This window comes from Octopus sinensis, linkage group LG26, assembly GCF_006345805.1.
Source record: "Octopus sinensis linkage group LG26, ASM634580v1, whole genome shotgun sequence".
In the NCBI taxonomy this organism is placed as follows: Eukaryota; Metazoa; Mollusca; class Cephalopoda; order Octopoda; family Octopodidae; genus Octopus; species Octopus sinensis.
Window position 1 is genome coordinate 20700141 of NC_043022.1, and position 25278 is coordinate 20725418.

General features: G+C 41.1%; 1 protein-coding gene across 2 annotated transcripts in view; it reads left to right on the forward strand.

Annotated features, from left to right (window-relative positions):
* Positions 1-23036, forward strand: part of LOC115224756 (high affinity cationic amino acid transporter 1-like) — a 41484-nt gene extending 18448 nt beyond the window's left edge. Inside the window, exons 2-15 of one of the 2 annotated variants that reach the window (XM_036513588.1) lie at positions 495-634; positions 2487-2606; positions 4068-4196; positions 5571-5726; positions 8164-8303; positions 10896-11010; positions 11890-12112; positions 13089-13228; positions 15072-15174; positions 17144-17218; positions 17689-17810; positions 20052-20212; positions 21438-21546; positions 22773-23036. In XM_036513588.1, the coding sequence (XP_036369481.1) occupies positions 517-634; positions 2487-2606; positions 4068-4196; positions 5571-5726; positions 8164-8303; positions 10896-11010; positions 11890-12112; positions 13089-13228; positions 15072-15174; positions 17144-17218; positions 17689-17810; positions 20052-20212; positions 21438-21546; positions 22773-22870 (1809 nt within the window). In that variant the 5' untranslated portion in view covers positions 495-516 and the 3' untranslated portion in view covers positions 22871-23036. The remainder of the gene's footprint in view (positions 1-494; positions 635-2486; positions 2607-4067; positions 4197-5570; positions 5727-8163; positions 8304-10895; positions 11011-11889; positions 12113-13088; positions 13229-15071; positions 15175-17143; positions 17219-17688; positions 17811-20051; positions 20213-21437; positions 21547-22772) is intronic. The other variant, XM_036513589.1, reaches the window with a different exon arrangement.
* The last annotated feature ends 2242 nt before the right edge of the window (positions 23037-25278 follow it).

Below are 25278 nucleotides of genomic sequence, written 5' to 3' on the forward strand. Positions count from 1 at the left end.
CAAGCACAAACACACACACACACAAACACACACACACAAGCACAAACACACACACAAGCACAAACACACACACACACAACACACACACAAGCACAAACACACACACACAAACACACTCACAAACACATACACAAACACACACACACACAAACACACACACACACAATCACAAACACACACAATCACAAACACACACGATCACAAACACACACACACACACACACTCACAAACACATGACAGTCTTCTTTCTGTTTCTGTCAATCAAATCCACTCACAAGGCTTTGGTTAGCCCAAGGCGATAGCAGACACTTGCCTAAGGTGTCATGCAGTAAGACTGAACCCAGAACCCTGTGGTTGAGAAGCAAGCTTCTTATTGCACACAGCCACACCTGCTTGGTTTTACTAGATTTTTTTTTTCTTTTGTCCTTTTTTAAATGTTTATTTTCCTGTATGTTGTAATTGTTGTTCTTGATGATGTTATTATCATTAACAGGTTGAAGTTCCAAGTTCTAACCATGGCCATTTTAATGAGAATTTTAATGAATCTATTTCGAAAGAAAGCAATGAGCAATGAGGGTATGGAGAAAACTAAGTTGGCCAGAGTACTCACTTTGCTTGACCTGACACTCTTGGGTGAGTTTTAAACAATTGTTATTTGCACACACACACATATACACACACACACACACACACATGTACATACACTCTCTATCCGCTCAGTCGAAGTCGACTCTCGGTCACTCATTGGATCAGTGTCCTCCAATCAGTTCTATCCTGGGCCGCTTCTTACAGATTGGCTATGTCCATTCCGGTATCACTCTTGATGGTGTCAAGCCAGCGGGTTCTTGGTCGGCCTTTTCCTCTCTTGCCACTGACCATTCCGAGCATGATGTCCTTCTCCAGGGATTTTCTCCGCATAATATGACCGCAATATGCCAATCTATGTTTGGTGATCCTAGCTTCTAGCGACATTTTCAGCCTTATCTGCTTATCATGCACACATACTTGCACACACGTACACATACACACACATATTTACACATGCACACTTACACACACACTTGCGTACACGTACACACACACTTGCATACACACACATACTCTTTTACTTGTTTCAGTCATTTGACTGCGGTCATGCTGGAGCACCACCTTTATTCGAGCAAATCGACCCCAGGACTTATTCTTTGTAAGCCTAGTACTTATTCTATCGGTCTATTTTGCCGAACCACTAAGTTACAGGGATGTAAACACATCACCATCGGTTGTCAAGCAATGTTGGGAGGACAAACATATACACACACGGGCTTCTTTCAGTTTCCATGTACCAAATCCACTCACAAGGCTTTGGTCGGCCCAAGGTTATAGTAGAAGACACTTTTCCAAGGTGCCACACAGTGCGAATGAACCCAGAACCATGTGGTTGGTAAGCAAGCTACTTACCACACAGCCACAACTCTTTCTACTAAAAGCACAAGACCTGAAATTTTGTGAGTGGGGACTAATCAGTCACATTGCCACCACCCCCCATATGCAACTGGTACTTAATTTATTGACTCCAAAACAATAAAAGGCAAAGTCGACTTTGGCAGAATTTGAACTCAGAATAGGAATAAAAATGAAATGCCACTAAGTATTTTTGCCTGGTGTGCTAACAATCCTGACAGCTCACAGCCTTCTTTCTTTTTTTCCCTCTCTCTATTTCGGAGAGGCACAAGCACCTACACGCACATATACACACACGGCAGTAACTTCCGCCTGCCGAATTCAATCACAAAGCTTTGGTCGGCTCGGGGCTATAGTGGAAGACACCTACCCAAAGTGCCACGCAGTGGGACTGAACCCGAAACCATGTAGCTAGGAAGCAAGCTCCCTAACCACACAGCCATCGATTCGTTGCCAGTGCTGCTGGACTGGCTCCTGTGCAGGTGGCATGTAAAAAGCACCATTTGAGCGTGGTCGTTGCCAGTACCACCTGACCAGCCCTCGTGCTGGTGGCACGTAAAAGCACCCACTACACTCTCGGAGTGGTTGGCGTTAGGAAGGGCATCCAGCTGTAGAAACTCTGCCAGATCAAGATTGGAGCCTGGTGCAGCCATCTGGTTCACCAGCCCTCAGTCAAATCGTCCAACCCATTCTACGGCATGTAAAAGCACCCACTACACTCTCGGAGTGGTTGGCGTTAGGAAGGGCATCCAGCTGTAGAAACTCTGCCAGATCAAGATTGGAGCCTGGTGCAGCCATCTGGTTCACCAGCCCTCAGTCAAATCGTCCAACCCATTCTACGGCATGTAAAAGCACCCACTACACTCTCGGAGTGGTTGGCGTTAGGAAGGGCATCCAGCTGTAGAAACTCTGCCAGATCAGATTGGAACCTGGTGCAGCCGTCTGGTTTGCCAGTCCTCAGTCAAATCATCCAACCCATGCTAGCATGGAAAGCAAATGTTAAACGATGATGATGATGATGAATTCTCTTTTATTATTTCAGGTGTTGGAAGTACCCTTGGTGCAGGGGCCTACGTTTTGTCTGGAGCAGTTGCTCGTGACAAAGCTGGACCTGCAATTGTTTTATCATTCTTTGTTGCTGCAGTCGTGTCTGTTCTTGCTGGTAAGTACACTGTATTGTTCTTGTTGCTGTTGTTGTTGTGGTGGTGTTGGTGGTGATTTCATCACCAACATCACTTTGTGGTTACTTTCTTTTGAATGGTAGAAAGAGAGTCTGCCAAATGTCAACCCAACAGAGGGACCAGCTATCTGAGTTGACAGTACCTTGGTAGATAAAGCAATTAAAAGAATGAAGACAGGGAAAGCCCCCCCACCGGCCTATCAGGAATGACTGCAGAGATACTCAAAATATCTGGCAGTGTCAGCTATAGCCTAGTCACCCATATAGTTAACCAAGTGATACACGAAGGAGTCATACCCAATGACTGGTGTAGCAGCCTAATAGTCAACTGCTACAAAGGTTCAGGTGATGCTTTAGATACAAATAATTACAGAGGTGACAAGCTGTTGGATCAGGTAATAAAGGTCACGGAGAGGGTCATAGCCCAACTAATTAGGGAGAGAGTCAGTTTGGATGAGATGCAGTTTGGTTTCGTGCCAGGGAAAAGCACCACTGTTGCTATATTCCTGGTAAGACAGTTGCAGGAGAAATACCTAGCCAAAGATAACCCCCTGTACCTGGCTTTCATTGACATGGAGAAAGCATATTGACATAGGAAAATTTTTTTTCTTTTGCCCTTATTTATAATTGTTTATATTTTCTCCTTGAAAGGTATTTTGAGATGCTCTGTATTTCTTTCAATTACTTTAAATATAACAAAGACTTTAGTAAAATAACTTAGTTATCATTAAGCTAGTGCTAGGAACATAAATTGTGACTAAGGTTTGGTGGAAGATTTTAATTCAAAACTTATGAAAACAAGACATATGTAGCCAGAGCCAGTTTCAGCCAGGTTGGTAACAAAAGGGTTAATATGCTGGACACTGATAGAACTTTTTATGAAAAAGTTTATACTTATATTAGAAGTGTGTGTGTGTGTGTGTGTGTATATATATATATATATATATATATATATATATCACCGTCACCGACCATGCTATCAAATGTTGCTACACATCGCTGGTCACAATGCGCTTCGCATTGTTTTAGCCTTCAAATGACACCACCCTGCTGGCTAAGTGAGCAGGCCAACAGAAGAAAGAGTGAGAGAAAGTTGTGGCGAAAGAGTACAGCAGGGATCACCACCACCCCCTGCCAGAGCTTCATGGAGCTTTAGTTGTTTTTGCTCAATAAACACAACGCCCGGTCTGGGAATTGAAACCGTAAACCTACGACCACGAGTCTGCTGCCCTAACCACTGGGGCATTGCGCCTCCACTATATATATATATATATATATATATATAAATATAAATATATATATATATATATATATATATGAAACCTTTAAAGATCTGTTTACTTATTTATGTATGCTTGTGTCAATTTCTATGTATAAGGCAAAATGTTTGCCTTTTTCTATATGCTTCAAAATCAAAAACGATTTTCTTTTCTATTTTTTCAGGGCTTTGTTATGCTGAATTTGGGGCCCGTGTACCAAAGACTGGCTCTGCCTATGTCTATAGCTACATCACAGTTGGTGAACTGATTGCTTTTATCATTGGGTGGAACCTCATCCTGGAATATGCCATTGGTGAGTTGTCTGTTATATAATTTGATGGGTTTGGCACTGTTTGTTCAAAAGGGGGTGATTTGAAATTCGTAACTTAGCAGTTCGGCAAAAGAGATCGATAGAATAAGTACTAGGCTTACAAAGAATAAGTCCTGGGGTCGATTTGCTCGACTAAAGGCGGTGCTCCAGCATGGCCGCAGTCAAATGACTGAAACGAGTAAAAGAGTAAAATAATAAAATATACTCTTTCTCAGATATTTTAGTGACACAACATAATTATGCCATCAGTTTTTCAAAAAAAGTCAGATGTTGTACAATATATGTCAATTCTTTTATTTATATTATCCGATATTGCTAAAATAATACTGGTATTTGAGTACTATTTTCTCTACCTTGTTTTGAACATAGGTATTTACAAGAGTACATGCATATACTTCAAAGAAAGGATTAACAACCCACAAGTTGAAATCAAACTCGGTAACTGGCATCCATTGCTTGTGGAGCGCTAAAAGTACCATACAAGTGAGATCGTTGCCAGCGCAACAATCTGGCCTTCGTGCCGATGGCACGTTAAACACACCATTTGAGCGTGATCGTTACCGTGTCGCCTTACTAGCACTTGTGCTGGTGGCATGTGAAACATTCAAGCGAGGTCGTCACCGGTGCCGCTGGACTGACTCCTGTGCAGGTGGCACATAAAAAGCACCATTTGGGCATGGCTGTTGCCAGTACCACCAAACTGGCCCTCGTGCTGGTGGCACATAAAAGCACCCACTACACTCTCGGAGTGGTTGGCATTAGGAAGGGCATCCAGCTGCCAGATGAGATTGGAGTCTGGTTCACCAGACCTCAGTTAAATCGTCCAACCCATGCTAGCATGGTATGGAAGCACTCCGTCAGTTACGATGATGAGGGTTCCGGTTGATCCGAATCAACGGAACAGCCTGCTTGTGAAATTAACGTGTAAGTGACTGAGCACTCCACAGACATGTGTACCCTTAACGTAGTTCTCGGGGATATTCAGCGTGACACAGAGAGTGACAAGTCCGGCCCATTGAAATACAGGTACAACAGAAACAGGAAGTAAGAGTGAGAGAAAGTTGTGGTGAAAGAGTACAGCAGGGATCACCACCATCCCCTTCCGGAGCCTCGTGGAGCTTTAGGTGTTTTCGCTCAATAAACACTCACAACGCCTGGTCTGGAAATCGAAACCGCGATCCTACAACCGCGAGTCCGCTGCCCTAACCACTGGGCCATTGCGCCTCCACTATGCTAGCATGGAAAGCAGACGTTAAATGATGATGATGATGATTAATTAAATTGACTTTTTCTTATCCTTGTTTTATTCAATGTAGCTGCCTTATTAACTATGTGTTTGTTTATTTTTCACTTCAGGTACGGCTAGTGTGGCCAGAGCTTGGACAGCAAACTTCAATTCCCTCATTGATAATGCAGTCATTGATTTCTTCAACTCAACAATGCCAATACGAGTCGATTATTTATCGGAATATCCGGACTTCCTGGCATTCGGTCTTGTAGCTTTGTTGACAAGTAAGTACAACTGTCTTCCTGTCTCTCATGCTCTCTCTATTTATCTACCTTCCAATCTATCTACCTATCTGTCTCCCTGTCACCCTACCTATTTAGCCATCTGTCTGTCTAGCCATCTGTCTGTCTACCTATCTGTCTGTCTGTCTGTCTATCTGCCTGTCTGTCTGTCTATCTGTTTATCTACCTGTTTATCTATCTACCTGTTTATCTATCTACCTGTTTGTCTATCTATCTGTCTGTCTGTCTATCTATCTACCTGTCTGTCTGTCTGTCTATCTACCTGTCTGTCTGTCTATCTACCTGTCTGTCTGTCTAACTACCTGTCTGTCTACCTACCTACCTACCTGTCTGTCTACCTACCTACCTGTCTGTCTGTCTACCTACCTGTCTGTCTATCTGTCTGTCTATCTACCTATCTATTTATCGATATATATATATATATATATATATATATCATCATCATCATCGTTTAACGTCCGTTTTCCACGCTAGCACGGGTTGGACGGTTCGACCGGGGTCTGGGGAGCCACGGGCTGCCCCAGGCTCCAGTCTGATCTGGCAGTGTTTCTACAGCTGGATGCCCTTCCTAATGGCAACCACTCCGCGAGTGTAGTGGGTGCTTTTTACGTGCCACCTGCACAGGTGCCAGAGGGGTCTGGCATCGGCCACATTCGGATGGTGCTTTTTATGTGCCACCGGGACAGGAGCCAGTCGGGGCGGTGCTGGCATCGGCCATCTGTCTGTCTATCTATCTACCTGTCTGTCTGCCTATCTACCTGTCTATCTGTCTGCCTGTCTATCTACCTGTCTGTCTACCTGCCTGCTTGTCCAGATAGATAAATGGACAGACAGACAGATGTCCTCTCACTTCTCCGCTCTCTCTGTCCGTCTCTCCTCTATCAGTAGCAATCTCAAAAAAAGAAAACAGCAGTTTTTCAGAAACTCACACAGGGTTATCATTCATGCGCAATAGTGCATAGCTCATTAATCATGTTTTACACACATGACTAAGAACTAACATGGAGGAAATAATTGTCTAGAATTTTCCAGTCAGATTTTAAACAAAATAGAACCACTACTAGAAAAATACCATCAGTAACAATATGGATCAATGAATGCCACTTGAGGAAACGGTAATCTGTATCTTGTATTTGTTTTAGTCATTGGACCACGGCCATTCTGGGGCAATTCCTGAAGAATTTTAGTCAAATGAATCAACCGTAGATTATTTATTCTGTGAGGTCTCTTTTGTCAAACTGCTAAGTTATGGGAAATTAAATACGCCAGCACTGGTTATGAAGTGTTGGTGGGGGACAAGCACACACACACATGCACACACACAGTCAGTCACTTACTCACATGCATGTACACACACATATACATACACATACTCACTCACATGTGCATGCACACCCATGCACACACACGCTTGCTCATATGCATGCACAGACCATACACACCACACACATGCATGCACACACACACTTTCTCACTCATGCATGCACACACTTGTTCACTTGCATGCACAGACCACATGCATGCATGCACACACACTCTTTCACATGCATATTAACATACACGCACTTGCATGCACAGACCACACTCACTCACACATACACACACACTTGTTCACTCACATGCATGCACAGACCACACACACACTCACTCACTCATTCACATGTATATAAACACATACACACACACACACATGCATGCCGGCAGATACACACTTATACACAGCAACATATACATCTCGCTTTTTACAGTTCTATATTTAAGAGACGAGGAATTTTGTACATTATTTACATTATTTACATATGCCCACAAGCATATGGCATAGTGGTTAAAAGCTCTGACTACTAGCCCCAAGATTCCGAGTTCGATTCCAAGCAGTGACCTGAACACTAATAATAATAATAATAGTGGTTGGCGTTAGGAAGGGCATCCAGCTGTAGAAACACTGCCAGATCAGACTGGAGCCTGGCGCAGCCTCCTGGCTTCCCAGACCCCAGTCAAACCGTCCAACCCATGCTAGCATGGAAAACGGACGTTAAATAATGATGATGATGATGATGAATAATATAAAAAATACCTTAGGAATTAGAACCCAGGTTAGAAATTTTCGCAAGACACCTGAAGAAGGTTGGAGGGTATATCGGCTGAAACAAGTAGTAGTAGTGATGATGGATGTGGTGGTGGTGGAAGTGATAGTCGTGGTGGTGGTGTTGGAGTCGGTTGTGGTGGTAGTAGTAGTGGTGTTGCAGTTGGTTGTCAGCTATAGCCTAGTCACCTATCTGATCTGGCAGTGTTTCTACAGCTGGATGCCCTTCCTAACACCAACCAGAGTGTAGTGGGTGCTTGTACAACCAACTGCAAGATGAGGTCAAATATCCGTCAAATGTAAATAATGTATCTCTCTTTTTGTTGTTATTTCCAGTCTTGCTGACGGTTGGTGTGAAGCAGTCAACTTTGTTCAACAATGTCTTCACAATAATAAACCTCCTCGTGCTTCTCTACGTCATTATTTGTGGATTCTTCCAGATGAAACTGAAAAACTGGCAACTCACTCCAGACGAGGTACAGTTGTTTGTTTGTAACATAAATCTTGTTGTCATTGCTGTTTGTTTGTTTGTTTGTTTGTTGAGCAAAGCAGTCTTCGTCCTAGAAGTCCACAATGTGGCCCTTTGCTATTCGTAAGACCTGCAGAAGAGAAAGCAGATCAACCCCCGACACAGAGAGCATCAACGAATGGATGAATGCGCATCCAAGCTCAGTTTTTGCTAGGAAGTCGGTGACAAGAAACAGGAAGAAAGAGTGAGAGAAAGTTGGAGCAAAAGAGTACAACAGGGGTCGCCACCCACCCCCCTGCTGAAGCCTCGTGGAGCTTTAGGTGTTTTCGCTCGATAAACACACGCAACGCCCGGTCTGGGAATCGAAACTGCGATCCTCCGACCGTGAGTCCGCTGCCCTAGCCACTGGGCTATTGCGCCTCCACTGTTGTTGCTGTTGTTGTTGTTTACTTCTAGCTCAGCTGTGATCCAGCAGATCTCTGATCAAAAGTGTTCTCTCCATGACCATCCCAGCTTTTTTTTTTCACCTGACAATGTACAGTGGGGCTTCTGTAACAAAATATATAATCCTTTTTGGAGCCCTGTTCATTAACCAAATTGCCCATTGTCTTTTATTTTTTTACTCGTTTCAGTCATTAGATTGTGGCCATGCTGGGGCACTGCCTCTGTTCATGTGTGTGACCATATGTTTCATTGTGTTTGAGGGGAGGTGAGTGTTTATGTCAGCCATGTTTAATTGGTGGCACATAAAAAGCACCAACCGATCATGGCCGTTGCCAGCCTCCCTTGGCATCTGTACTAGTGGCACGTAAAAAGCACCCACTACACTCATGGAGTGGTTGGCATTAGGAAGGGCATCCAGCTGTAGAAACACTGCCAGATCAAGATTGGAGCCTGGTGCAGCCTCCTGGCTTCCTAGACCCCGATGCATTGTGTTCTTGAGCAAAACACTTCATTTCATGTTGCTCCAGTGCACTCAGCTAATGGTTAGGATGTTGCACTCATGACTTCTAGATTGTGGTTTCAATTCCTGGACTGGGCAATGCATTGCTCCAGTCGATTCAGGTGGCAAAAGTGAGTAATCCTGCAATGGACCAGTGTCCTGTCCAGGTGGGGAATATATATGCCATTGAAACTGAGAAACCAGCCCTTATGGGTCAGTATGACTCGAGAAGGTAACTTTAACTTTTTTTACCTTGTACTTGCAGTTGCATCCACCCAGGGTGGATTGAACCAGCTCCATCCAATGAGTTATGTTCAGAGTTTCAGTGGGAATACAAGTTCACATCTGGTCCTCAATCATATCTGTTTACATTTTGAGACAGTGTGATCCACAGCAGCTCATCTTGCTGTCAATTCTCTACCATCACAGAGGATTCACTGACCAAGTCGCCACTGATTATCGGGGCAGACATAGCCTGAAATTGAAGCAGGTTCTAGAGACATGCTTTAACTAAAGCTAAGGGGTGCCTTGTCCCAGTAGTTTTCCAGCATGCTGGACACCAACCTGGGGTTTCTGAGGGCCTGAGCTATTAATAAATAGTCGTTGAACTTACACCAAGTTCATCCATCATTTTGACAGGTCAGGCCCATTGCCAGATTTTGGTGTCTGAGGGTACTTCAGAAAATTCTGGGTGATCACTAATTTGTATTGTAACAAGATTTTTGTAATCTGTATTTTCTAAGCCTGAGGGTGCAACATTGAATAGTGAGGGGGCAGTGCTGTCCAGTACACCCCTCAGTAACAGATTTATTAGTCAGACTGTGCGGTGCCACATAAGTGTGCCTGTGCGGTGCCGCATAAATATTGTATTGCAGGGAAGATTTTTGTAAACTGTATTTTCTAAGTATGAGGGTACACCATTGAATAGTTGGAAAAGACTTTCTAACTAGAAAGAGTATGGCCTGGTCAGCCTGTAATGACATGCATAAGATCTGGTCATCAAATCTAAGTAGAGACTTCAAACTTGAAATCTTCAAAGCCACAGTCGAACCAATTCTACTATATGGCTCAGAAACCTGGACGTTATTAAAGAAGCTTGAGAGGCGGTTGGATGGAACCTACACTCGCCTCCTTATGAGAGCTCAAAATCTCTCGTGGAAGCGCCATCCAACCAAAATGCAAATATATGGGAAACTACCACCTGTGTCATCTCTTGTGAAAGGTAGGAGAGTCCAGTTTGCTGGACGTTGTTGTAGAACTGAAAAAGAGGTAATTTCTACTCTTCTCCTCTGGAAGCCACCTACTCGCAATGCCAGAGGGCGCACACTCTCCTACCCTGATGTAATCTCCAGGGATACAGGCATCTAGCAACAGGACCTCCGTAATGCCATGATGGACCGTGAAGTTTGGCGTAGCATGGTAAATTCCATTGTCTCGACTACGGTCTAACAATGATGATGATTGAATAGTAGAAAGGACAGTGCCATCCATTGCACCCCCTTAGTGATAGGCCTGTAACAGGCTTTGACAGCTGCATCCATTAATCTCACTCTATGCTACATGTTGGTTATTTCGATTTTATCTATTTCAGCTAGCCCCAGAGTACAGTGACGGTAGGTTTACATGAGTTATCGTGGGTTCATTTGTCTATTTCAGGTACCTCCTAAGTATGGTAACGGTGGGTTCATGCCTTATGGCGTTTCCGGAATGTTGTCGGGCGCTGCCACATGTTTCTATGGTTTTGTTGGATTCGACTGTATTGCTACCACAGGTGAGTTACCCTCTGTATTGCTGCTGCTGCTGCCACCCTCACCACCCAACATGCCCACCACCACCACCACTAATAATACCACTACTATCACTTCCACCACCACCACATCCATCACCACTACTACCACTACAACCAACTGTAACACCACTACTACTACCACCACAACCAACTCCAACACTATCACTACTAATATCACCACTACTACCACGATCACCACCACCGTTACTACTACTACTACTACTACTACAACCGATTCTAACACCTGCACCACCACTACTAATACTACTACCACATCCATCACCATTACTACTACTACTATCACTACCACCTCACCACCTTGACACCACTTCTACTACCACAACCAACAGCAACACCACCACCACTACTACTACTACTACTACAACCTTAACCAAATCCAACACCATCATCATCATCATCACAACAATCACTACCACTATCTCCATCATAATCACTGCAACTGTCGTTGTCATCACCACCACACCATCATCATCATCATCTAACCATCATCATCATCTTAACCATCATCATCTTACCTATCATCACTATCATGATCATCATCTTCATCATCATAACCATTATCGCCATCATCATCATTAGAACCATCATCATCTTCATCATCATCACTATCATGATCATGATCATAATTATCATTATCATCATCATCATAGCCATCATCCCTGTTGTCATCATAACCATCAACATAATCATTTTCATCATTACTATCATCATCATAATCATTATAACCATCATCTCTATCATCCTCATCATCATCATCATCATTACTATAACCATCATCACTATCATCATCCTTATAACCATCACCAATGTCATCATCTTATCCTGTCGTGTCTGTTTCAGGTGAGGAGGCAAAGAACCCGCAGAAAGCCATCCCCATCAGCATCATCCTCTCTCTGATTATTGTGTTCCTCTTCTACTTCTTCGTGTCGATGGTCTTGACCATGATGTCACCTTACTACCTGCTCGATGTCAACGCACCTCTACCGGCCGTCTTCAGTGCAGTCGGCTGGGATACGGCAAAGTATGTAATTGCCGTGGGGGCCATTTGTGCATTGACTGCCAGGTGAGTTATCTCCCCTTGTTTTATAACCCTTTTTATTCTTTCCTTTGTTTTCTTTATTTCTAATCCTGTAGCTACTACTCAAGCCAAATATACCTTAATCAAATGAAGCTTACATTATCATCAAGGAACCCTATATTAACTTGCAGAAGTGTTGTCATGCTGGAGCTTCGTCTTGAAAGTTTTGCTTTAGTCGAATGAATCTACCCCCCCCCCCCACCTCCAATACTTACTCTTTTACTTGTTTCAGTCATTTCTCTGTGGCCGTGCTGGAGCACCACCTTTAGTCAAAGAAATCGACCCCCAGGACTTATTCTTTGTAAGCCCACTACTTATTCTATCGGCCTCTTTTGCCGAACTGCCAAGTTATAGGGACGTAAACACAAGCAATGGTGTTGGGACAAATACGTTCATACACACACACACACACACATATATGATGGGCTTTTTTCAATTTCCGTCTACCAAATCTACTCACAAGGCTTTTGTTGGGCCGAGGCTATAGTAGAACATTTATCCCATCATGGGATTGGCCCATTATATACATATATATATATATATGTATATATATATATATACATAAATACATACATACACATGCACACGTGTATGTGAGGGTGCATGGCTTGGACCTTAGTGTTTAGGGTGTTGCACTCACGGTCTAGTGATCGCGGTTTCAATTCCAAGACCAGGTGGTGTGTTGTGTTCTTGAGCAAATCAATTCACTTCACATTGCTCTGTGATCTCTTCGACACCTGACGCGTGGCACACAGTGCACCCTGTTCAGACAATGTTGATTTGAAGGAGAGAGAGCAAGCTAAAATGTGACACAAACATTTGATCACAATAAGCAAATCATTTGTGCAAGTTGTTTGGCAAAAGCTGAACACTCATTCTTTCATCTTCAATGAGAGATCCCATCATACACACACACACACACACATATATATTAATTAATATATAAATGTTTCTCTTTCAGTATGGTTGGTGCCATATTTCCTCTACCTAGAGTTGTGTACGCAATGGCTGAAGACAAAGTCATTTTCAGTGTCTTCTCCAATGTCTCAGAAAAATTCAAAACACCAGTTCTCGCTACCCTGATTGCAGGATTGTTTTCAGGTAGGTTTTTACCAATTTCACACACGTCTTACCACTGCCCCCAACTCTCTCTTGCTTTATCTCTCTCACTATTTGATTCTCTATGTAACCATATATGTATGTCTCTGTCTGTATCTCTCTTCACCTCTCTCCCTGTCTAAGTGTCTCTCTGTATCACCTTATAAGTGTACGTGTCTCCCTCTCTCTGCCTGTCTATTTAAATGTCTCTCTATGTCACCATATAGGTATGTGTGTGTCTTCCTGTCTACTTAAGTGGTTCTTTATATCACCATATAAGTGTGTGTGTATCTGTCTCTCTCTCTTAATTAATCAACCCCGAAAGGATGAAAGGCAAAGTCAACTTTGGCGGAATTTGAACTCAGAACATGACGTCAGACAAAATACCGCTAAGCATTTCGCCCAGTGTGCTAATGTTTCTGCCAACTCGCTGCCTTTAGCTAATTAAAACCAATCTAGTATTACCTCAATTCACAGATCTGGAAAAGTTGTTTAAGTATCTACCAAAAAATAGAATTGGTCTTTTCTACAAGTCACTTTACCTGAATAAACTTGATGTAAAGGTAAAGACCCCTTTCGGTCATGAATGACCATGGGATTGCACCTAGAAAATTAACCTCTGAAGCACAAATCCGGGCAAGGTTGTTTATGGAAGACCAGAAGTTGCCCATACATACCAATCTCCCCTCTCCATGCCACCGATGGTTATCCAAGGGATAACATCGGTGGCATGGAGACCAATACAGCTTGGTACCAGTAAGCCTGCAACCTATTTCAACACATGAGTGAACTGCAACAATGTGAAATAAAGTATCTTGCTCAACAACACAACACTCAGTCCAGTCAGGGAGTCAAACTTACTACCTCATGGGTGTGAGCCCAGTGCTCTAACCACTCAGCTTTTACATGTTTCTGATGTACCTCATCATAAAATTTGATGTTTCTCATCATAAAATAGTTTCAAATACGATATTCCTTTAAGGATAGATTAGTATATAGGTGCAGGTGTGGCTGTGTGGTAAGAAGCTTGCTTCCCAACCACACGGTTCCGGGTTCAGTCCCACTGCGTGGCACCTTGATCAAGTGTCTTCTACTATAGCCTCGGACTGACCAAATCCTTGTGAATGGATTTGGTAGACAGAAACTGGAAGAAGCCCCTCATGTGTATGTGTGTGTGTATATTTATTTGCGTGTTTGTATCTGTGTTTGTCCCCACCACCATCTCTTGACAACCAATGTTGATTTTTTTTATGTCTCCATAACTTAGCAGTTTGGCAAACTGACTTTTAAAATAAGCACTAGGTTTACAAAGAACAAGTCCTGGAGTTGATTTGTTCGACTAAAACTCTTTCAGGTGGTGCTTGTTTGTTTGTTTGTTGAGCGAAGCGGTCTTCGTCCCAAAGTGGGAGAAGTGCGAAACATGGTCCTTTGCTATTCGTAAGACCCGCAGAAGAGAAAGCAGGTCAACCCCCGACACCGAGAACATCGACGGATGGATGAATATGCATCTAGGCTCAGCGGTTGCGTAGGAAGTCGGGGATAAGAAACAGGAAGAAAGAGTGAAAGAAAGTTGGAGCAAAAGAGTACTGGCCCATTGCGCCTCCACTTCGGGTGGTGCTCCAGCATGGCCACAGTCAAATGACTGAAACCAGTAAAAGAATAAAAGGATTATAAAACTGCTTTCGGCAGTTAAGAATACTGAAATTTTGAGTGGATGTATCTGATTCCCACAGTGAAAGGGTTAACTTATTTTCCTCTCTATAAATTCATGACCTTCTATCAGAAACCATTAAAATCCAAGTAACATTCCCATTATTCTCCTTGTGTCCATCTCACATTATTTCAGGTCTGACTGCTCTCATTTTTGATCTCACCGAACTGGTGAACATGATGTCTATTGGAACTCTCCTAGCTTACACGTTTGTGGCCAAGTGTGTTGTTATTCTACGGTAAGTATATTCATCATTTGACATCCATCTGCCATGCTGGCTTGGGTTGGACAGTTTGACAGGAGGCTGGCAAGCCTTGGGATTGCACCAAGCACCTCTGTCTGCCTTGGCATGGCTTTTACAGCTGAGTGCTCTTCATAATGCCAACCACCTTAAAGAGTGGACTGGGTGCTTTTTACAGTGATGTCTGTTTTAGCATGGTTTCTGCAGCTAGATGCCTTTCTAATGCCAACCATTTTACAGAGTGGACTGTGTGCTGCTTATGCAACACCAACACTGGTGAGGATCTGTTTTGGCATGGTTTTCATGGCTAGATGTCCTTGTTAATTTATATATATTTAACAGTCATTTTCGTAGCATTTTTTCAATGGCCTGTTAACTGAAGAGACGGCTGCGTGGGTTTCTGTCCCAACATCCGAAACAGAGTTTTATCATGGCTATCAAATAATTGTTACATATATTTACAGATAAATTCCTCTATTTACATAATATCGAGGTCTCTTTCATTTTTTTGTCTTACCATTTCTATCAATATATATATATATGTATGTATGTATGTATATATATATATATATATATATATATATAAATGTGTATGTATGTATGTATGTATGTATATGTATGTGAGTGTATGTATGTATGTGTATGTATGTATGTGTATGTATATGTATGTGAGTGTATGTATGTATGTATGTATGTATGTATGTGTATGTATATGTATGTATGTGTGTGTATATATATATATATACATATATATATATATGTATATATATATATATACATATATATATATAGTAAATAAAAAAAAATGAAGAACAAACACAAAAAAATAACAATGTGAGGACGTGGTACATGTAAAGTATTACCAGATGCTCAGGGAAGGAAAGAAAGGTGGTTTTACGTTTTGAGTGAAGCTCTTCTTCAGAAAAAGAGGGAAGTCCAATGGAAAAGGAAGATGGAGGAAAAAAAAAATCACCACAATTCACATATGGTTACATTTAAAAAAAATAAAAACACACACACACACACTCACATGATGGGGGATGTGTGATTGGACAAATTACTGTTTGAACAAATTGTCTGGCATGCTAACAATTCTGCTGGGTCTTTGCCTTAATAATAATAATCCTTTCTACTAAAGGCACAGTCTTTCACTGGTACTTAATTTATCGACCCTGAAAGGATGGAAGGCAAAGATGACCTAGGCGGAATTTAAACTCTAAACATAGCAGGAGACGAAATGCCACTAAGCATTTCACCCGGCATGCTAACAATTCTGCCAGCTCATCACCTTAATAATAATAATAATAATGATAATAATAATCCTGTCGACTATAAATATAAAGCCTGAAACTTTGGGGGAGGGGGTTAGTCGATTTCATCGACGTCCCCCCCTTCCCACCCCACTCCAGCGGATAACTGGTACTTATTTTATTGACCCCGAAAGGATAGAACTCAGAACGGAGCAATGGGTGAAGTACTGCTAAGCATTTCACCCGGCATGCTATCAATTCTGCCATCTCATTGCCTTCAATGATAATGATAATAATGATAAGACAAATTTTTCTGATTTAAACACTGCATGCATTTTTGTCTGGCACCTGTGCTGGTGGCACGTAAAAAGCACCATCCGTACATGGCCGATGCCAGCGCCGCCTTGACTGGCTTCCGTGTCAGTGGCACGTAAAAAGCACCAACTGATTGTGGCCGTTGCCAGCCTCCCCTGGCACATAAAAAGCACCCACTACACTCACGGAGTGGTTGGCGTTAGGAAGGGCATCCAGCTGTAGAACCACTGCCAGATCAGACTAGAGCCTGGTGCAGCCTCCTGGCTTCCCAGACCCCGGTCGAACCATCCAACCCATGCTAGCATGGAAAACAGACGTGAAACGATGATGATGTGTGTGTGTTTATGTGTTATTGCAAATACAATTCCCACTCTAACAATTCTCTGTTACCTTATTTCCAGCTATAAAAAGACAATCTTTGAAGAGCCGTTGATATCCGACCGTGGCACATATTACAATTCCACTTCAGTCAACACGTAAGTCACCATTATACACCTTTTCAATAAGTCTTCTGATCGTTGTTCTTTCATAAACCCACCCAAAACCAATGTTTCTCAACCATTTTTGTCCTATGGGCTCCTTTGATTTCCATTTTTCTCAGATGGGCTCTCATAGCCATTTGACATTTAATACCTTAACGTTTACACTGACCATATCAGGCTCAAATATTTTACCTGATTTATATCCAAAGGGACATGGCTCAATGGTTAGATGTAGTGAGTTTGATTTCCAGACTAGGTGTGTTGTGTTCTTGAACAAGACACTTTATTTCATATTGCTCCAAGATCATATGAACTTCAGTTGGGAACCACTGAATTAAGCCATTCTCAAATGACCAACACACCTGATAGCTGTCACTCACCTGACTACCTCTGTTAAGTCTAGTAATTGTATGTCTACCTGCTCACCAAATGATATGTTCTAACTTCTCTTTGCTCCATTGTAGTCCCAACACAGATATGCAGAAAGTTACTCCGAGTTTCTCCTTTGCGATGTTGTTCAAAAGTCAACAGGATGTACCAAACCAGACCACCGAGAAGATTGTGCTCGTTACATCTTCGCTACTCAGTGAGTATTCTCAAACACTCTTCGTTCTTCATTTAATTACTTAATCTAATGGTAGAGTCTTGAGTCTGAGAAAGATGATTCCACAATTTCTTGCTGAATAACCTGCATGGTCAGATAATTTGCTTAACCCTTTAGCATTCAAACTAGCCATATCTGCCCCATATATTCTACCTGTTTTATGTTTAAAACAGCCAAATTTAGTCCCTCACACCTGTTCTACAATGTTATTCTAAAAATAAACATTTACCTCTTTGAAATCTTGATATTATGAGACGATGCATGATAGATTTAAAATACTATGAACAAATAAGCATTAGAATTGATGAACATAGGCGTAGGAGTGGCTGTGTGGTAAGTAGCTTGCTTACAAACAACATGGTTCCAGGTTCCGTCCCACTGCATGGCACCTTGGGCAAGTGTCTTCTACTATAGCCTCAGGCCAACCAAAGCCTTGTGAGTGGATTTGGTAGACGGAAATTGAAAGAAGCCCATTATGTGTGTGTTTATGTGTCTGTGTTTGTCCCCTCCCCCCAACATTGCTTGACAACCGATGCTGGTGTGATTACATCCCCGTAACTTAGCGATTCGGCAAAAGAGACCGATAGAATAAGTACGAGGCTTACAAAGAATAAGTCCTGGGGTCGATTTACTCAATCGACTAAAGGTGGTGCTCCAACATGGCCACAGTCAAATGACTGAAACAAGTAAAAGAGTAATCTGAATGGTAAATGGTTTATAGTCATCAAACGTTTGTGTTGCGCATTAGTTCACACCCTCTATCACATTGATGTTACCTGTACAGGTGCATAGTGTGCCACATGATGAAGTGATCTCAGAGCAATGTGACATTAAGTGTTTTGCTCAAGAATGCGACACGCTGCCCGCTCCAGGAATTGAACCTATGACCTTATGATTGCGAGTGCAACACTCCCTCATTTGTCTTCCCTGCTCAGAGAATATTCATGGCAAGATTGTGTGGTTACAAAACATGCATCTCAAGTACATGGTTCTGGGTTCACTCCTACTCAGTGACACCTTGGGCAAGTGTCTTCTTCCATAACTCCAGGCTGACCAAAGCCTTGTGACTGAATTTGGTTGACAGAAGTTTCCGCCATGCGTACACATATGTGTGAAAGTGGTTTTACCGCCTTTGATAGATAGTGAAGGTGCATGGCTTAGTGGTTAGAGTGTTCAGCTCTCAATCGTAAGGTTGTGAGTTCAATTCCCAGCAGCGCATTTTGTCCTTGAGCAAGACACTTTATTTCACATTGCTCCAGTCCACTCAGCTGGCAAAAATGTGTGGTACTTGTATTTCAAAGGGTCAGCCTTATCAGATTCTGTGTCACTGAATTCCCTTGAGAACTGTATTAAGGGTGCATGTGTCTGTGGAGTACTCAGCCAGTTGCATGTTAATTTCACAAGTAGGTTGTTCCATTGAGTGGATCAACTGGAACCCTCATCATCATAACTGAAGTGCCAGTTTCCTTTTAGGAGGAAAACACTTCATCTTCACTACTCTGAGTATGTCACAGCTTTTCTACTCTTCAGCTTTGCTATTCAGTGAACATTTACAGTCAAATGGGACTTCAACGGTAATCCTTTTAGGGGTTGATGTAATTGACATAACCCTTTAACCCTTTCATTACCAGCCCGGCTGAAACTGGCTCTGGCTCTGAGTACAAATGTCTTGTTTTCATAAGTTTTGAATTAAAATCTTCCACCAAACCTTAGTCACAATTTATGTGCTTAAGACTAGCTTAATTATAACTAAGTTATTTTACTAAATTCTTTGTAATATTTAAAGTAATTGAAAGAAACACAGAGCATCTCAACAGAAATATAGTAACAAATGTCTTGTTTTCATAAGTTTTGAATTAAAATCTTCCACCAAACCTTAGTCACATTTTATGTTCCTAACACTAGTCGAATGATAACTAAGTTATTTTACTAAATTCTTTGTTATATTTAAAATTAATTGAAAGAAACACAGAGCATCTCAACAGAAATATGGTAACAAATGTTTTGTTTTCATAAGTTTTGTATTAATATCTTCCACCAAACCTTAGTCACAATTTATGTGCTTAACACTAGCTTAATTATAACTAAGTTATTTTATTAAATTCTTTGTAATATTTAAAGTAATTGAAAGAAATAGAGAGCATCTCAAAATAAATACAGTAACGAAAGGGTTAAAATTGCTGTTTTTGTGCCAAAATTTAAAACCGATATTTCTTTTAACAGGTCTCGCAGCTATTGCTTTGTGTGTTGTCCTGGTGTTCGCTGAAGACTACCTGTCCAGTGGCTGGGCCATCTACCTGATTGTTCAGTTTTTAGTCCTCATGACTGTTTGTATGGTAATTATTGCTATGCAGCCATCCAACACTGCAGACATTCCATTCAAAGTAAGTGGGATGACATTTCTATATTTCTTCTTTTTTTTTGCAGTGGCACCCTGGGGAAAGCCTCAGGCTTTGTAAGTGGAATTGGTAAATGGAAGCTGAATAAAACCCATCATATATATATATATATATATATACACACACAATTTAAAAATAGGATAAAATCTTCATAAGAATTTATCAAGTAGTTAGCGTGAAAAACCTCATAAGAGAAAAAATTCACCAATTTTTTCACTTAACTATATTTATCCGTGTCGGTGGCACGTAAAAAGCACCATCCGAATCGTGGCCGAAGCCAGTGCCACCTCGACTGGCTTCCGTGCAGGTGGCACGTAAATTGCATCAATGCAACCGTGGCCGATGCCAGCCTCGCCTGGCTCCAGTGCAGGTGGCACGAAAAAAGCACCCACTACACTCGCGGAGTGGTTGGCGTTAGGAAGGGCATCCAGCTGTAGAAACGTTGCCAGATAAGACCGGAGCCTGGTGCAGCCTTCTGGCTTCCCAGATCCCTGGTCGAACCGTTCAACCCATGCTAGCATGGAGAACGGACGTTAAACGATGATGATGATGATGATTATAAAGGGCATTATTACACATAAATTCCACACGCTAGGAGGGACTCTTAAAGTCAAAACTACTCAAATAAACATATCGTACCGAATGCAACTCTCAAAGCAAGTCATTTAAAAACAGAATTTCTGTTTTTAAATGGTGAAACAACTTTTTGCTAATTCCTTAATTACGTTTATAATTATAAAAAACTTTTTGTATAAGTTTTTACCGATAATGGTTTTTTTTTCCATACCGAAGCTACTTGGTAAAATTTATTAATTATTAAATAAATATTTCTTTAGCCTATATCTATAATATATATATGTGTGTGTGTGCCTTTGTGACTTTGTGTCCCTCACCACTGCATGATGATTACATCTGCTTTCCATGCTCACGGAGGGCTGCACCAGATCCCAGACTGATTTGGCATGGTTTCCCCTTCCTTGAGTCCCCCTGCCTCCAATCTGTGTTTACCACTCCCTGTACTGCTGTTCTTGTCTCCTCTCACAAAATTGCTGGCCTTGTGCCAAAATGTGAAACCATTATTATCAAAAGGATGCCACCAGGAATTGAACTCAGGACCTTACAATTGTGAAGTGAATACTCTAACCAATAAGCCACGCACTTATAGAATAGCATTAACAGCCTTTACTAAATGTGATCTTTCTACTTGCAGGTTCCATTCGTACCCGTGATTCCTGAGATAAGTGCTGCATTGAATATCTATCTTATGTTAAAATTGCCAGTCTCCACATGGATCCGATTTTGCGTCTGGATGTTTGTTGGTTTGTACCGCCATTTATTGTTCAGTTAATTCTCTTTGATTTATAAACAAAACAAACAGCTGTTCTTGTCCCCCTTCCCCCCCACCCTCACCCGAGGAAATTCGGTAGTGGTAGGAGGTAATAGAATGGACCCTGTTGTTTATGCCCATGCTTCAACCCCACCACACACACTCACACACACACACACACATGCAATCTGTCCCTGACAGACCCCATTTCCTTCCTTGAATCCCCCCCCACCATCTTCCCAACGCCTCCCCTCCTCCAATCTGTGTTCACCACTCCCTATACTGCTGTTCTTGTCCTGAAGAAATTCAGGATAAATAGAATGGGTCCCAGTCCTTTACACCATGTCCACCCCACAACCCCAACACACATGCCTTGTCATATTTTCATCATCTTATCTCTCTCCTATTTCCTCTCGCTCTCTCATATTTCTCTCCTCCTCCTTTCCCTTCTCTCCTATTTCTCTCTTCTCCTCTCCCCTCAAATTAAATAAGTACCAGTTACGCACTGGGGTCGATATAATCGACTTACTCCCTTTGTCTGTCCTTGTTTGTCCCCTCTGTTTAGCCCCTTGTGGGCAATAAAGAAATAAGAAATGTTAGCACGAAATGCTTAGCGGTATTTCGTCTGCCGCTACATTCTGAGTTCAAATTCCGCCAAGGTCGACTTTGCTATTCACCTTTCGGGGTCAATTAAATAAGTACCAGTTATGCACTGGGGTCGATATAATCGACTTAGTCCGTTTGTCTGTCCTTGTTTGTCCTCTCTGTGTTTAGTCCCTTGTGGGTAGTAAAGAAATAGGTAGTTTGTCTGCCGCTACGTTCTGATTTCAAATTCCGCCTATGTCGACTTTGCCATTCACCTTTTGGGGATCAGTTAAATAAGTACCAGTTATGCACTGGGGTCAATATAATCGACTTAGTCCATTTGTCTGTCCTTGTTTGTCTCCTCTGTGTGTAGCCCCTTGTGGGCAGTAAAGAAATAAGAAAGCTTATCAAGACAGGTGACTGGAACCCGATGCAGGTCTCTAGCTGTCAATCTGTCTTTCCACATTTCAAACCGTCCAACCCATACCTACATGGAAAAGGAGGTTTGATAATAATTATAATAATAATAATAACCATCTAGTAGTAGTAGTAGTAGTAGTAGTATCTATATCTGCTTTTGTGTGTAACCTCATTCGTAATCTATTATCGTATGTTTCTCTATATCATCTTTAGGTTTCCTCGTCTATTTCGGCTATGGTTACGAACACAGCACGGCGAAACGAAGAGATATGACTGATTATGTGAACATCACCGAGGACGAATCTGACTGAAGAACTCCATAAATCATGACACGTCAATCATCACTCATTCGCATTTCCTTTTAAATCTTGATACTCAAACAATTTCACAATTTCTTTTACCTTAATGCTCTGCCATGTACATGAATGCATATAATATTCATATATATATATGTATATATACACACCTACATACATATGCATATATATGTATATATTTATATTTATAATCTGTGTATATACATCTGCTATGTATGTAGATATATATATACATGTATATACATACGTGTGTGTGTGTGTCTGTGTGTATACATATGTACACGTGCGTGTGTGTATATATACATACATATATATATATATACATACATATATATATATACATACATATATATACATACATACATAATATACTCATAGGTGTGTATACATATGCATGTGTGTTATATATAGATATAAATATATATATAAATGTATACATACAAACACACTCATATATAATATACATATCTGTGTGTGTGTGTGTGTGTGTGTGTAAAGTTTTGTGATATGTAGTTTTATTTTTAACAGAATTCATGTGAGAACCCATACATATCCATGTGTCACCCCATACATGTCCATGTGTCACCTACAAATATATAAGATTTTTATGAATTATAAGTACATATCGACAAACAAATACTGCTATACAGGTTCAATTTTACACACGTGTGTGTGTGTGTATGTATATATATATGTGTGTGTGTGTATGTATATATGTGTATGTATATATATATGTGTATGTATATATATATGTGTGTGTGTGTGTGTGTGTGTGTGTGTGTGATGCTTGATAATATATAGTACAAAGTGCAGAGGAGGTACAGTCACGCATTTGTACTTTTAAGCGATGTGAGATAATTTATAATGTAGGTTGTTTTTGGTCTCTAGGTTTCGCTGTTCTGATTGGAGTTAATTCCCCATATGCGGTGAGATTGAGCAAAGCCTGCAAAGGGACACCATCAAACAACTGGTTGACCTCAGAGTAAAATTACTTGTACTGTTTTATAACTGCATACACGCACACACATATCTTGTGTACGTACATATATATATATATATATACTTATATGTGTATCGTATGTGTATGAATGTTCATATATTCAACTGCATCTGTGTATGTATGTGTGTGTGTATATATATATATATATACTTGGAAAAGGATGCGTGGCATTCAATCATACAATAATATAAATAATATATAATTATATGCATATATACATACATATATGTACATACCTACATATATATGTATATATACATATAAATGTAGGTATATATGTATATATGCATATAATTATATACATATGTATATATTTGTAATTCTTTGAATGTGTGAGTTTGATTGTAAATATTCTGTGTATGTGTGTATACTCATATATATATATGTGTGTGTGTGTATGAAATAGCAGTGTTCATATAATAAATATTACCAACCACGTATACTCAACATAGACTACACAAAGCAAAAACATTAAATATATGTAATTGATAATGTTTATTACACTAGTGTTGCTTCTATTTCATATCCATTACACACACACACAAACAACTATATATATATATATATATATATATATATATATATATATATATATATATATATATATTTCATGTTGTTGCATCCATTAGTCTTGCTAGAGTATAGATCTGCAGCCGAAGGGTCTTGCTTCAATCTCTGTTGATAGAGAAAAGCCTGTTGGGGCTGTAGAGGCCTACTCTAGAATGACTTTTCTGGTTGCAGTAACTACATTTGAAAATGCTTTCCACACCGGTGTTGTTTTAGAACTTTTTTAAGTCTCAACTCTATAATTTTTAGACTTTAAACCCCCATCTCATTCTTGCCTCCAGCGAAAGTCTTTGCTTACGTCGTCCTCTTGCTTCTCAAATTTCTCTATTCAGTGGCTTCATATTTCTTATACAGGTACTTTTGATATGAGATGAGGTTATCTTTTTGCTCTCTTACTTGAAGCCAGTTTCCCCCATATAATGCAGAACAGGTAGTTTAACCAATGATGATGAGACAGGAACAGGATGATGAGACAGAGTATCTAGATAGAGGCCAGAACGTCATTGCTGCTGACTCGGTCTGTTTACGACATTGTGATGCCAGTCTTGTCCAGAGTGGGGACTCCAGGCCACACTGTAGTCATAGTGTGCTACGGTCAAGGGCCATGTGTCCCAGATGCTTTTTGTGTCAGCTTGGTGAGTGTTGAGGCTATGTGTGGAATGACTGATCAATCCAAAGAAGCATCTGGGGACAGCAAGTGATAGTGGGGATTTTGAACAGTATATTTTCTACTCACAAGGTCAACAAAAACTGACATAACGTGGAGCTTTTAAATCACAACTTAACTTTGTCTTAGATGAATTGTCTTCTCAAACTGAAGAATTCTGTTGACCTA